Source organism: Lytechinus variegatus, chromosome 5 (genome assembly GCF_018143015.1).
Source record: "Lytechinus variegatus isolate NC3 chromosome 5, Lvar_3.0, whole genome shotgun sequence".
In the NCBI taxonomy this organism is placed as follows: domain Eukaryota; kingdom Metazoa; phylum Echinodermata; class Echinoidea; order Temnopleuroida; family Toxopneustidae; genus Lytechinus; species Lytechinus variegatus.
The window spans coordinates 3,408,179-3,423,363 of record NC_054744.1 but is presented as its reverse complement, the minus strand read 5'-3'; the positions used below and the strand labels follow the sequence as shown (position 1 = coordinate 3,423,363).

Genomic DNA, 15,185 nt, shown 5'->3' with positions numbered 1-15,185 from the left:
TCCTCTATGTTGATTCTTTCATCGTCATTATGTTAATGAAAGGAGCGATGTATCTCAAAAAGAGACGAAATTCGGCTACCGATGAAGACCATGACGAGAATAAGAATGACAAGATTGGTTTGGATAACGAAGGCATGGCCACAGATCAGGAAGATGGGGTGAAGGTGGTAGCCATGAAGCAAATAGTAGCAGATAATTCAGTAAAAACAGATGAAGAAATCAAAGTTTAATAAACTGTAGATGTTTAAAAGGTGATTTACGATGGAGATCAGTAGGGGTTTGTTATCTCCTAAGCTCTGAAATACATATTTTCACTTGTCCTGACTGTGTATTAGTGTGTTGGGGAAAAACAATATGCATTTAGTTTTTCCTGCTTTTTCTTTACTTCACTTCTATTTTGTAATTTCGTGTTTGCAGGTACAGCATGTATAGATCTTGAGTTTTCATAATAATAATAATAATAATGAAAATGAAAGTAATAATTATAATAATGATAATGGGTGTATGGTAAGGTAATTATATTGTCAATTTAGGGAGAGCCAAAATAGATGTAACATTGTTATAACATTAATACATATTAATGATGATTATGAATAACTCAAATTTAAAGACATATAAATAACTGTATCAAAATGATAACTCAGATGCAATGACAAATAATTTGATGTGTCAGAAGGAAATGCAGGCATCCGGGTATTTATTGTAGTCAAGAATGTGACAACCGGAAATCTGCAGAAAAGAATGCATATTGGTGTACTTTTCAAGGGTTTCTTCACTTGATATAAGATGGACTCGGAACGACACTAAGTACTCTCTAAATACAAAAGGAGTTAATCCGGTCGCCAATCACACTCCTCTCAGAGTTAGATGAGGGACCAGTCCTGATGGAATGATATTTCAATCTTTCAAAAGTGATTTTTACCCTTTTTTTTAGTGAAAGTGTAAAAAAGATGCGCACTTTCACTCCAAAATAAAGGTAAAAAATTACTCTTGGAAGATTGAAATATCATACTATCAGGACTGGCCCCTGTTACAACCGATAATTGCCACCTTTCATAATCCTTACGGACGCTAATATTACGGTCCCCTAACACAAAAGTTAACGCTTAATCATACACTTGATTCTTAAGATTGATTGTACATTATATTCAAAGTATCAAACGTAGAAAACTGCTCTACAATCAATGCTAAACTTTGTGTTACAGGGGGGTTACAGGTACTACAGATCTGTTTTTCGTGTGCAAAATTCTTTCCTGCGACACCCGCACTATACATGTACATTACGGCTGATGGCTGGAGATATTCGAAATGCAGGACCTAAAATAGAATATGACATGGATAAGAAAGTGGTTTTTCAAACAAATCAAGTACATATTGAGTAAGGAAATACTTACTGAATGAAGGCTTAGATATAGATCATTACAGTCCATCGAATCGATGTTGCATTTAATGTGGATTATTGGTGGATCACTGGCAATTGAATCCATGGATCTGATCACCACTGCAGCCGAAACCATTTCGCATTCGTTGATATGTACACAGCATATGCAATACGTTTGAACTTGCGGGTTTCTTTTGTTTCTTTGGTTTACTCCTAGACAAATGATGTGCCTCTAGCACACGATGTAATGGGCATTTTACTTTCCCCAGAAATTGGGGATTAGATTAAAATTCCGGGGGGACCACTTCCATTGATGAGTGGATACCAGGCACGACCATGGGGTTTCGAAAAGTACCCTAAACAAGGGAAGCAAGTCTTTTCCAGATTATGAAAATGCATCTTTTAACAAATATTTGGTTCTTGAAACCCTATTTGGATGTATATCCCTTTTTCAGTATTTTAAACATCGTTTTTGACACCCTTATAACGTTACATAGGCCTATACGTAACGTACTTGCCCACTCTGTCCCCTTTTACGCGTGGTCGCTCCTGGTATCCACTAATCAGTGGAAGTGGGCCCCCCCGGGCGGCCTCTCGAGCTCTAGGAGGAACCAAATGTGGCTTTAGCAAGTCGTCCTAAATCGGATATATCGCTGTTAACGTAGTAGCAACCAGAATTTTGCACACGAAACCCAAATTGAATGTTTCCGTTCCAGGTGCAAAACGAAAAAAAATCTCATGTCACACAATTTGCATTGCAGGACAGAGTTTTACGACCATGACGACGGGCCCAAAAATCTCTTCCAAAATCAACTACCGTCGTCAATAAGCGTTCGCGTTCTTCCAACGAAAGGTTGGGATTGTTAGATCTAGTACACATTACTAATTACACATTTCTTTTTCATTCAAGCTTTGTTATAAGCATGCTCCCTGGATGTTTGTTTCATAGAAAAGACAAAAGACCTACCCTGGTGACATATTTAGTCAATTCCTTCTTCCACCAGCGGAGAAACACCCCGAAAACAACGGGAATAAGAATGGTGATAAGAGTGGTTACAATGTTGACGTACGGGATGACTGCCTTGTCGTCCGTCCATACTCGGGTATAGATGAAGAGATTCAGGGGCATCATCCCAATAGCAACCGCCGTGGACACTGCTGTCATGCATACGCTAAAATGAAGGAAAACGTCATGAGATTAACGTCCGTCTTGATTAAAAATTAAAAAAAATCACTGCGCGTTAATGCACTGAATCATTTTGTTATACCATTTAGTCCGTTCATATTATTCTATATATTTACGTTTCATTCAAGGGTTCCGACCGTGCTGCACTGTTCAAGTTTTTGCCAGTTATGTATGTATATTATTACAATGATAAAATGTAGTTGTATTGCCCCACCCAGGAAAATATTTTAGCACATAAATTACATAAATTTTTCCCGAGGAATAAGTTGACTAGCAAAAAAAGTCTTCGCTTCCAAAAGGGGGGGGGGGGTACGATTCTGTTTTAACGGCATTTTTCATTAAAAGGATTGGGGCATGGGCCAGCTGTGGGTCCGCCAGTGATACAAATAAATAGCATTCTTCCCCATGGTGCCCTGGTATAATATTCGGAGGATACGACCGTCTCGCCTTCTTTAAACTTAGTTTTTTTTAGATAGATAAATTCAAAGTTTCGCTTATTTTTCACAAACATGACAAAAACTTACTATATACTAGTACATCATTGGTGTAACATGTACACCCAAAAAATGAAGTGCTATTTAGCACTTAAGGAGCTTGTATAGGGGCTGCACTTCGAAGTGCTCATATTTCTAGTTCAAATTTGAATTAGAAAAACAGTCACTAACTAGCTCCTTAAGTACTAAATTAGCATTCAATCTTTTATTGTATGTGTGCCTGCATATTGATCGTTCGTGACTTTTTTTCACTTAAAGATGATGATATGGTTCAACAAAACTAATTATATTTAAGGAACGATAACAGTATTTTTTCAAGACATTATTGAAACATAGATCTCTGGAGATATTGCACACAGCTTGTGTTTTCGAACGTTTTCAAATCAAGCGAAACTTTGAATTGTTATAACTTTCTTATTTTACATCCAATTATTATTTGTCAGCCTTTTGCTTGTTTAATATATTCCATTTATTGAAATCAACTCCTTGTTAGGATGGACTTTGTCTTTTCAAAAACTAACCAAAAAATAGGCTTTAAGGATAAATGAATCTCTTTACCTGAGGCAGACATCCCCTTCTGTCCAGTAAGTAAAGAGATTAGAGAGGGTTCCCCCGGGGCAGCAGGCAAGGATTAGAAGGGAGAGGGCTCCAGCACTCTCTAATCTGAAGGCAAGGCCGAGACAGAAAGCGATGAGGGGCATGAGGACGAACTGACATAGCATCCCGACAAAGAAACCAGCTGGATGGCGAAACTGTGATCAAAGCGTAATAGAAATCCAACTTTATTTAGTATTTATGAACATACACATCATTGTAATATGAATTATTAAGTTCAAGAATTTCTAACATACAGTCGATATCATAATTACAGTAAAACAAGTACTGTTTTAATTTTCATACAACCATAAAACTTATATACCATAGAACTTATACGATAATTGTTAGAACAGTTTAAATGAGTGTTTGAAATCTTAAACAACAAAGTTTAAATTTGTATATTTAATTTTCAAGGAATTAAGCATGGGTGCTTAAACTGTTAAACGAATACTCTCTTAAGTTCATATAGTAGACAGCGTTTTATAACATTTTAAACAGCTTTTTTACTGGATATGACTACAGCATGGGCAATATTGCGACTTTCATTTAAATTAAATAAAATTTTGAATTGACATAAAAATTATTAACCTGTATTGCGCACACCACAAATAAAATTTCAATCTCGGAAAGCAATTGCAAACTGAAACCAAAACGCATGAGAAGAGAGGAAAGTCACTTTGTTATTATTGAGGGTCTCGAACCTAAGGTTACTTTATAATGAACAACTCTGCATGTATAAAGATATATTTATTACACATGTTTGTATATGTGCGGGGACTTGATTTTTTTTTATTTCGAATAAAAGCGGAGCGAGCAAGGATTCCTTGGGAACAACAAAATGGACGATGTCTCATGACTTAGGATAGGCTAAAAATACTAGTCATGCTAGTATCCATGGCTTGTGTAATTTTCCAGGTAAATTTAATTTGAATCCGTGTAGTCTACATTATTCATTCCCAATGAAGTAGTAGACTGGGCCTATGGAAGAAAGTGATATAATCGATTATCCACAAGACCATGGAAGAATTTTTTCAAGGACAATACTATTGTCCTTATAGTGTCCGTAATAATAGTAGAATCGATATCACTATTCAATCTGCTATACCATCCATCTATCTACATTAACGATTTTATTGATTTAAGCTCCAAGAAGTAAATAATTCAAAAGTCTTGTGGTGGTCTAATCTCTATTCATGTGAAAAAGAAATTTTCTATCATTACACAATTCACTTTATGATACACTACTATTAAGGCTTAGTTTGAGCATGGACCTACCAGCACCTACCTGCTGGTAGGTCCATGGTTTGAGATACCATTTATAGCAAGAGAAAATTTCAGAAATGTCCTTTTAGAATTAAGAATGATTAGTTGTAATTTTCTTCTCAAAATGTTGATTATTATAATTCATAATGCTAACATGGATATTATATCTCTTCAGTTTCGTAGTGTTATCTTACATCTACTTCTGTTGTGTTTATACTTTCATGTTATTTGTACTATTGAGCCTATGCTGCGAAACGATCTTCAAATAGAATACAACTATCATTATTATTGTTCTTAACATCATTATTAATGTTATTAATACTATTACAAATATTGTTATTATCTTATATTAATCCTTATCATCATTAATATTTTAATATCGAAATTGAAGAATGATCATAGATACAACGAAGATTTTTTTGATTTATTGTGCAACGGATAGGAACTTAATTTGAGGTTATCCACTGTAAACGAATTTTTAATATGACAGAAGAGGACGTAGATACAGAATGTTAATCGACAGACGGTTATACTTCAAAAGAACGTGCCTTAATATTGACCTGTATGTATTTAGCATATGATAAGCTATTTTGAATTTCAATTTGCAATTCTATTTTAGTTTGTGCGCATGAGCGTTGCGCGGCGTCACATCATACAATCGTCCGGGTAAATCTATCAGAATTGGAAAAACAAAATCTTTCATTGGTTTTGTAATTAATGTTTAATATCCATATCACAAGAATTTAACCGTACATTTTTACAGTGAAGCAAGACGAATTCCATTCGATCGATGATATACAACTTTGAAAATACTTGAATGAAAGGAATGCCAAACAAGCAAAAATATCAGGGGCGCGATCATGATTTTTTGATGGGGGGGGGTGATTATTATGTGACGTCACTTTCTCAGTTGAATTATAGGGGAATTGTAGAGGTACACGATCCTGACCTCTAAATTTTATTCTGTTCTTTCCCCTTTCTTTCTTTTTTTTCATTTCACTAAAAATGAACCAAAAACAACAGATGTTTTTTTTTTTTACTAACCGTGTCTTTGAAGTCTTTGAGGTCAATTGTACACCCCATGGAGATCATCAGGAATGCGAGAATAAAGATGTTGATCACCTTAGTGGCCAACTTTATAGTTTCGATGTTACTTGGTGCTGTCTCGTTTCCCGCCACATCCATCATCGTTGTTACCATGACAGTGAACGTCTCCGTCTCCAACTCCATTTTGATTCCAGGTGCTTAGACAAAAGACCTATGCGTGTACGGATAAATGAAAATGAAACGATCACAGAGAATATAATCCATTGACTCCTTAAGTTATGATTTGCACTTGAGACATGCAGTGTCCACATAGTTTTAGTATTAAATGGCTGTCCTTAAATCGAGAATGTTTTCCTATGTGAAACGCCATGGTGATAATACATTTCCCGTCAGTCCCGATGTTTTCTGATGTGTCTGTGGGTAGAATGGTGTGGAAAGCGGTGCCACTGTGTGGATAACGTTGTGTGGGACATGCGCATTTCCATAGTGTGGATTTGTGTGAGATGCTATTATGCAAGGCTTGCCATTGTGTGGATACCGTGTGTGGTTTTATCTTGTGTGGGACGTGTGTATGGCTCAGTGTGTGGAGGAAGGTTTATGTGAATACTATGTGGCATCGATTATTGGACCGGAGGAATTTTCATAGTGTGTATCTATATCGGATCTGTGTGATGGTGTGGGTGTGGATTGTGTGGTCATTGTGTGAATATACTGTGGGCTTGTGTGGTCTTTGATATTGATTAAACAGATTCTAACGCACTGCACATACACGAGTAAATCGTCAGCTGTTGTTAACATGATAACTTATCAGTGGCTTACCCCTAGGGTGACACGACGTTTGCACCTGCGACATTTGCTGTGGTCTTAATGTCTCAGAGGGGATAGGGTTAGACTAAGAGTTCTAATAAGTTTTTGGTTCAGAATGATGTAAAGATGATGTTTAGGGTTTATTTAATTTCGGAACATTTTATTTTAGCTGACAATGCAGATTTTTCTATCGGGGATATTTTCACCGCATGTCATGGAACCATTCCCAGAATGTAATGGATGATTTGAGTGTCAAATGAGTTGATTGATCTTCTAGAGGTACGTGCCATAATTAGTAAAACAACTTTTTTTTTATCAAAGCCGAGTACAGAATTTGTTCTACAACATTGTTTACTACAAATAACTCTCGTTTGTTCATTGGAGCTTAAAGGGACTTTATATTATTCTGCTCTTTTAATTGGAACGAATAATTGTCTATTTCTAGCAATAAACACCGCTCTTTAATAATAATAATAATAATAATAAAACAATGTAAACAATACTTGATCAATTTTGATATTATGTCCTTGTTTTTTTAAACATCTTATATCAATGATACCAATACTACCCATGTTATAATTACACTCGCATTTTCTTAACACACAACAAAGTTACTCGCTTTCGTTGACACATATTTTACGAGATTTAAATACATCTAAATAAAACACAGTTTATGTATTTTATTTATTTTTCTCATAAAATTGATATTGATCCGATTACAATTGAATGACATAAAGACATAATATTCCCCCTGTCTCCTCTATCCCTTGTAGTGTGTGTGTGTGGGGGGGGGGGCTGCATGTGCGTATGTTTTTCTGTTGTTTCAACGGCCATCGGTCATGACTTGTGGGAAGTACATCAAACTGGGTTTAAAATGCTTCGAGCTTCGTTATCAGTTGGATGCATGGCAGAACTGCTAATGGTATTAACAGGAGTCATGAATTCATATATAGGGGAAGGCGGGGTAAGTTGAGCATAGGGGCAAGTTGAGCCACCAGCCCCAGGCCAATAATGAATGAGTCAGACATTGTGGTGGTGTCATGTATTGATGACCCATAGCATAACCCCTAACCCCACCATATTGTTTTCAACTTTGAAACAAAAAGTAGTTTTTTAGAGGGAAAAATATGAATTTCAGCCAAAAAAGTAAAAAAGAGTGTGAAATAGATAAGTGCTTTATAAACACACATGTCTTTAAATATAATAAAGACATGATAACAACATTATTAGTCCAGGTATGGATCTTCATTCTTGTCATAGTCTTTTATATGATGGATGCATAATAAATGTGTGGATACAAAATTATCCCACTAAGTTCGGACTGGGGTAAGTTGAGCCAAACAGCATGGGGCAAGTTGAGCCATGGTAATTCCTATGGTAATGTATCTTAAAAAACAAACAAACCAGGTGGCTCAAACTTACCCCATATATGGGGCAAGTTGAGCCATTTGACATCGTTTTTTTCAAAGGTCACGATGACTTTCAGTGTGGGGATAGAAAGTTATATATAGGTGGAAAATATTTCAGAAGAATTAAATTTCAAGGCAAGGTACTTATTTCGACAAGATTATTAATCATATCAATTCTAACATGCAAAAAGCAAAAACTGTCACAACTTACCCCGCCTTCCCCTATAGGTGTCGATTGGTGTTCATGGCTGGGTTTAAGAAATAAAAACACAAATGTTGTTTTTCTACGAGCGATATTTTCTCACAGTTTAAGGGGGGGGGGTGAATGGCTTCATGAGTTCAAAACTTTTAGCGGGTCAGAAATGGCGTAAAAAGGGCAAAATCTATTGTATAAAAAAAACCTGCAAGCGAAGAGAAGCGACCAAACAAAAGTTTCCACCCTTTAAACGCAAAATCTCCTTTTAAAAATAGGTTTTAACATAATACATGAAAATTTCTATATCCCCTTTTTCTTTATCTTTCTTCTCTCATTTTTTTGGTGGCAAAGCATTTTTTTTTTTTGGGGGGGGTTCAAGACCCCCAATTCAAACGTCGGTACGTAGGATAATGTAATTGATATAAACATCAACATGTTATTCCATTTCATCCTGGATTTTTTTTTCTTTATCTTTCTCCATCCATCTATTTCATTTCTTTTTCATTTCAAACAAGCATTTATTTTCCTCCAATTTACAAAATTTCTTCATTTTTTATAAAAAGATTTCATATGAAATCAATTTCCATAAAGAATATAAATACATACAACTTATGTGTACAGAGGAAGGCGTAGGCCCCAAGAAGCACATGTTTGTGGCGGGATACGCCTGTGAACATATAAATATATACAATACACAATCTATTTGTAACATTTAGCAATGACATAAGTAAATATGAGGAAAAATGCAAATGGTCATTATGCGTAAATGCAGTATCGTTCGCTACTATCAACATTTCATAATCATACTTAAATTGTTAAATATATTATTATTATTATTTATCATTATAATTATTATTATTAGTGGTATTATTAGTATTATTTCATGACCATCTCTTAGTGTTATTGGGCGGGGGTGATTCAATTGGGCCACCCCCACCACCTGGATCGACATCCATGTATATTTGTGATGTTGTAACGTTTTTTTACTACCTCTTGATTAATACAATTTGTGCCATACCCCATTTTACCTTCTGAAAGGTTCGGAAAACTGTAAAAAAAAAAAAAAAAGGGGGGGGGAATGTGGATGTTATGAAAACGAATCTTAATCAGATGGTGACATGCTCCAATGAACATCTTCTTTTTCCTAGCCTCATGCATCGTTTGATTATTGCAGTTTGGGGTACCCCACAGATAATTTTTTTTTCGGGGGGTCATAATAAATCTGCATTTACATGCAATAGTGATAACCTGCATTCAGTGGATTGTGACACTTGATTTTGATCGTAGTTTGAGATTGGCTCAATGAGAAGGAGTTAGTCGGACGAAGAGGGCAGTGTTGATTATTTTGTGTCGGAGGACAATCGTAAATATAATCGAGCTTCGACATAAAGATACCAACGTACAACGCTTGTTGAGTGACGTAAATAAAATATTAACAGTTTGAATGGTATTCTATGACACAAAAAAACACTTGGTTAAATACGATAATACAATTGTGAATCTATAGCTTTTCCCAAGAAATTTGACCCCAAAAAATCACCATCAAATGAAGGTCATTTTGTTACTGATGAATAAAAAGGTTTTCACTACTGAATTAAAGTCATTTAGTAGGCCTACCGAGCAAAATTGCTTGTTTTCACAAGCAAAAAAAATAAATATAAAATAAAAAAGGTTCACTATAAGTACATTTTTTTAATTGGCAGCCAAAGGGGGGGGGGTTAACCCCTAACCCCCTCCCCCACCCCCAATCTGCAGATCCGCATCTTTAATGTGGATAGCAGAATCGCTTGAGCTAGCCAGCATCATTCCCATCGTAAGAGGGCGGTATGCAGGAATACTAAAGTCAAACAGAATGTGTATCTTGACATGTAGTATATTGATTTCATTGGTGCATGAGTTACACTTCTTGTTTCAATTTAAAGGACAACCCCACCACAACTAAAAGTTGATTGCATATAAAGAGATTAAGCGAACTAGCAAAACACTAAAACATTTATCAAATTCGGATGTTAAAGAACAAAGTTATGACATTTTAAAGTTTCTCTTAATTTCACAAAACAGTCATATGCACATCCTGGACGATATGAAAATGATGGGACTGATGACGTCACTCACTATTTCTTTTGTATCTTATGAATATTTTCATTTTCTCCTAATTGTTCTTTTAAAAAAGGGTTTATTCCTCACTGAACATGTGTAATTACTATTGTGTTAACATTTTATGGTTCAAGTCAAGTTGGTCATTTATTTATTGTCAAATCTGTAAAAATGGAAATGTTGTATATAATGAATGGAATTGAATTCAAACATTTAAAAAAAGAAATAGTGAACAAGGGACAACATCGACTTTTTAATTTTCATGTCACTGACTTATGCATAGAAATGTTTTGTGAAAAATAAGCGACATGTTTAAATGACATTAACTTTATTATTTCACATCCGATTTTGATGAAATCTTCAGTGTTATGCTTGTTTGATTTTTTTTCCTATTGATTCAAGTCAATATTTTCCTTGGGTGAACTTGACCAAAAAAATTACTGCGAAAGACAGATTCTCTCACTTTTATTAGTCAACTATATGCATGTGTGGGTATGTAGTTTTAGTGTAATTACAGAGGAATATTTCCTTTTATTTATTTCACTGCCTATAATGCAGATTTTTTTTAAATAATGTAAAACTCATCAGTAGCCTATTGAGTGAAGATCCTCTTCATAGTCAAATATAAATAAATATTAAAATACGAAATAGTGAATGTGTATCAGCTCCATCATTTGCCTCCTGACGTACCAGAAGTCTCTTTCCTCTCTCCAATTTATTTCTTATCACTTTCATTTCCGCCCAGTGGCGTACCTGGGATTTTCTACAGGGGGGGGGGGGGCAAAACCGGTCGAAGAATTTGACAAGCCAAAAAAAAAGGTCTTCAATCAAAAGCCTCTTCAATCGTACCAGAAAAAAAATTAACAAGCAAAAAAAAAGAATAAAAAAGGTCTTCAAGCTCGTCAGAGGGAGGCAAAATATGTATTCAAGCTTGTCAGGGGGGGGGGGTAAATAGGTTTTCAAGCTCATCAGGGTGGCAGTGGTATGTCTTTTGTATGGTTTATGACTCGTCAGGGGGGCAGATTGCCTCCTCTGCACCCCCCCCCCCCCGTATAGGTACGCTAGTGTTTCCGCCATGTTAAATTTTCAGGTTTACTTCTATAATTATAACATTTATAACCAGAAAAAATGAAAGGGGAAGCGTGTTAACTCGAAACTGCAATATGACACTCTTACAAACGTGCTTTTCCTTCTTTCTTGTTTCGTAAGCACATGTTTTTTTGTAGCATAAACTAAACCAGAAAGAGGCATACTCACCTGGTATCCTTTTTCAAAACAATGTATAGTTTTCAAAAACAAAGCAAGCACCATTTGTCTGGAATGATGAAGCGATGTGACATTTAAAAAAAGAAGTTTGCATTGTATAAAAACGCGGAAACTTCAGAAAAGATTGTACAATTTTAGAAGGAATAATTTGATAATGTAATGAATAATACTTCTTACTCCATCCCTATCGCTAATGTACTGGCTCAAAGAGTATGATCAACCCCGTTTTGCATGCCAATGCATGATTATAATGACGATTGTGTTGCTTGTACTCACTTCTCTCGCTCCCAAATTTTCAGAAATAATGCAAAGATTATTTCAAAAATCCTGCCCTTATATCTACTGACCTCATTCTACATGTATAACTTGAAATGGCAGCTATTACAAGAAATAAACTCAAGCATTGTAAAAAAAAAAGTATATACGTAATGGAGTGAAACGAACAGTTAAGTATTGGAACAAACCAATACTAATGACTAACTGAACAGCTGGATCATATTCGACCAGAATACGTGTTTTTAACTAAAGTATATGAAGAATTTCTAATGCTTGTTTATGGCAGGTAAAATGTGCACGGGGTATAATCTCGTATTTCAATCGCATTTATAAGTATATGATGTAAGTACAATTAATAAGAAAAACACTTTTTGCCCTAGGTCTTCTGGACTATATACAGTGGTGCTAAAACGTTGGTGAACCCCACCAGAAAATGCACTTCTTTATGTTGAGTGTCCAACACTGTAAAAACTGTGGTGTTAAAACTGACACCAACCGGTGTTAATAGAGGACCACACCCTGAGTTGTTAAAATTATACCCTAAAGATTGAACATAACACCAAAGAGTGTAAATGTAACAACCAAAGGTGTTGTAATAACACCTATTGGTGTAACACTAACACCACCAATTTAACACCGGTGTAAAATAACTGGTGAGGTCCTCTATGTACACCGGTTAACACCACACTTTTGCTGTGAATGTAGACAACAACGCTACAATGTCCGGCGAGACCAGAAAAAAAAGCAATGCTGAATATAATTCTATCACCTGAGTTCACAATTGAATAAATAAAGATGGTAGAATTTAAACACTTTTGAACAGGTTCACTGACTTTTTAGCACCACTTTACTATAAACATTCATCAAACAGTGACTGCGCTTGAAATGTCTGACATTACTTTTAAGAAATTCATGAAATATTGTTTAAAAGGTTCAATTCTTTACCTTACCTCCTAATCCAGACAAACGGCCCGTCCGAACATACAATACGTTCAGCATACAATGAATTTGAACACTTTTATTTCCATTATTTTCCCCTCTGGAGTACAAGGGCAAAATTTGTTTTATGTAGGTTTGTTTTCCTTTTCCTTTTCCGTTATATTTCCAATGAGATGTATATGTTTTGATTAACTGTTAATGATTTACACAAGGTTGAACGTGAACTGGAATGTCCAACTTTGAATTTTAAACAATCAAAAGGTCTTGAATGAATGATCATCATCATCATCCTCACCATCATCATCATCAACATCATCATTTTTACTTCTATCTTTCATTATTATTGTTGTAGTAGCAATGATAAATAATAACGTAGTAGTAAAAAACAAGAATAGCTTGCAGCGATAGTCTTGTGGTAGTAGTAGTTAGAAGAAGCAATTGTACTATATTTTAGTGATATTAGTAGTGATACTGTAGCGGTTGTAGTATAGTAAAAGTATTAGTAGTAGTAGGAATATATAGTAGTAGTAGTATAGTAGTAGTAAGAGTAGTAGTAGTAGTTGTTGTTGTTGTAGTAGTAGTAGTATAGCGGTAGTAGTAGTAGTAGTAGTAGTAGTAGTAGTAGTAGTAGTATAGTAGTAGCAAGAGTAGTAGCATAGTAGTAGTATTATTATTATTAGTGGTAGTAATAGTAGTTTTTGTTGTTGTAGTAGTAGTAGTAGTAGTAGTAGTAGTAGTAGTAGTAGTAGTAGTAGTAGTAGTAGTAGTAGCAGTAGTAGTAGCAGTAGTAGTAATAGTAATGCTGCAGCAGTAGTAGTATAGTAGTAGTAAAAAGTAGATGTAAAAGTTGTAGTTGTAGTAGACTACTAGCAAACTAATATTATTCAGGTTGTAAATTTCCCTTCAAAATATTTAAACCGAGTGAAATGCAGGCCGGTTCTGATTCTAATCAATTTGATTTTAGTATCTTACTTAAATTCTACTTGATCGTTTTTCGATGGATCGATGAACTCAAGTATACCCGTTTAAAATTCTTTGTTTTCGGAATGCTGTACATACATTATAGCGTTATATTTACACAAATTCAAGAACAAGACCTAAACCCCCTACAGTCCGATTTTTGTTTTTAGTTCAGACCGTATAACAGACTGCCATAATACTTAAAGAGTTCTACTTGAAAACTTCATAAATGACTATTTGTTTTCCAAATTGTCGGTGATAATGATATTGAAATGTTGATTGACTTACGTTTTCTAACACTGTATCTTAATCAATTCGAAATGTCCACCACTGAAGAACAGACTTTCAAGACATAAAAAATGTCTATTTCAACTCCACTTTCACTTTTGCGTAGTGTATGTGCAATTAAATATCTAAACTGAAATTTGTATATCTTTTCATTGATCACTTTGTATATTTCTATTTTACAAAATGTAGGGATAGTACACAAAATGATCATTTTCACTGTTTTTTTTTATCTTTCATTGCGAGTTGAACACTAGTATTGTGAAATAGTGAAATGAAAATATATATCCACAGACTTTTTCAAGGCATGCATACACATCTGAATAGTCAATTTCAATACAGTAAAAAAGATGTTAACTGTAAAGGAATGAGCAATTAAAAATATACACTACCAAAAACTGACGACACTGTTTTTTTTTTTTTTCATTTTATACATTTTACAAAATCAACACACATAGTCATCGAGAATAGTACAATCTATTAAATCTACATAAAGCAAAGGCAATGATTTAGTTAGTAAAAACTTACCGTATTGAGGAAATCGGTACCAATGTAATGACTGATTCTGCTTCTGATAAGGACTGGATTCGAATAGTAAAATCCGTTCTCATTTCAGTATAAAAGAACTATGCTCATAGATAAAGCGATAGATTTTATGATTTAAAGTAACAGGTGTCCAACGTCGAAGGAGTCAAGATGTCAGTTATGAATTTGATTTGATTTTCAAGTGATGAATCAAAACAGAGAGAACTACTCAGGGAGCTATATGAACTTTGCTCCTGTAATATCCATGAACATTAAAGGGCAACGTTAATTGAAATAGAGATAGCAGAGTAAATCGTAAACAACAGATCAAACAAGCTCGAGGATATAACCTCGTACGTCCGTAAACAAAACGAATGTCTGTGCCCATTTTTTTAACACAATGTTATAAAATGAGAGTACAATATTTTGACTTTGATTCATTTGTATTCATAAATGT

At 34.8% G+C, this 15,185-nt stretch overlaps 1 protein-coding gene across 2 annotated transcripts in view; it reads right to left on the bottom strand.

Moving 5' to 3' along the window:
* LOC121415077 (ileal sodium/bile acid cotransporter-like) overlaps positions 1-15,185 on the bottom strand; it is a 47,051-nt gene that overhangs the window by 28,717 nt on the left and 3,149 nt on the right. The window contains exons 1-4 of one of the 2 annotated variants that reach the window (XM_041608159.1): positions 14,732-14,996; positions 5,966-6,179; positions 3,620-3,813; positions 2,349-2,553 (exon numbers count right to left, since the gene is read on the bottom strand). In XM_041608159.1, coding sequence (XP_041464093.1) covers positions 2,349-2,553; positions 3,620-3,813; positions 5,966-6,151 — 585 coding nt within the window. In that variant the 5' untranslated portion in view covers positions 6,152-6,179; positions 14,732-14,996. Of the gene's footprint in view, positions 1-2,348; positions 2,554-3,619; positions 3,814-5,965; positions 6,180-14,731; positions 14,997-15,185 lie in introns of those variants that run through there. The other variant, XM_041608160.1, reaches the window with a different exon arrangement.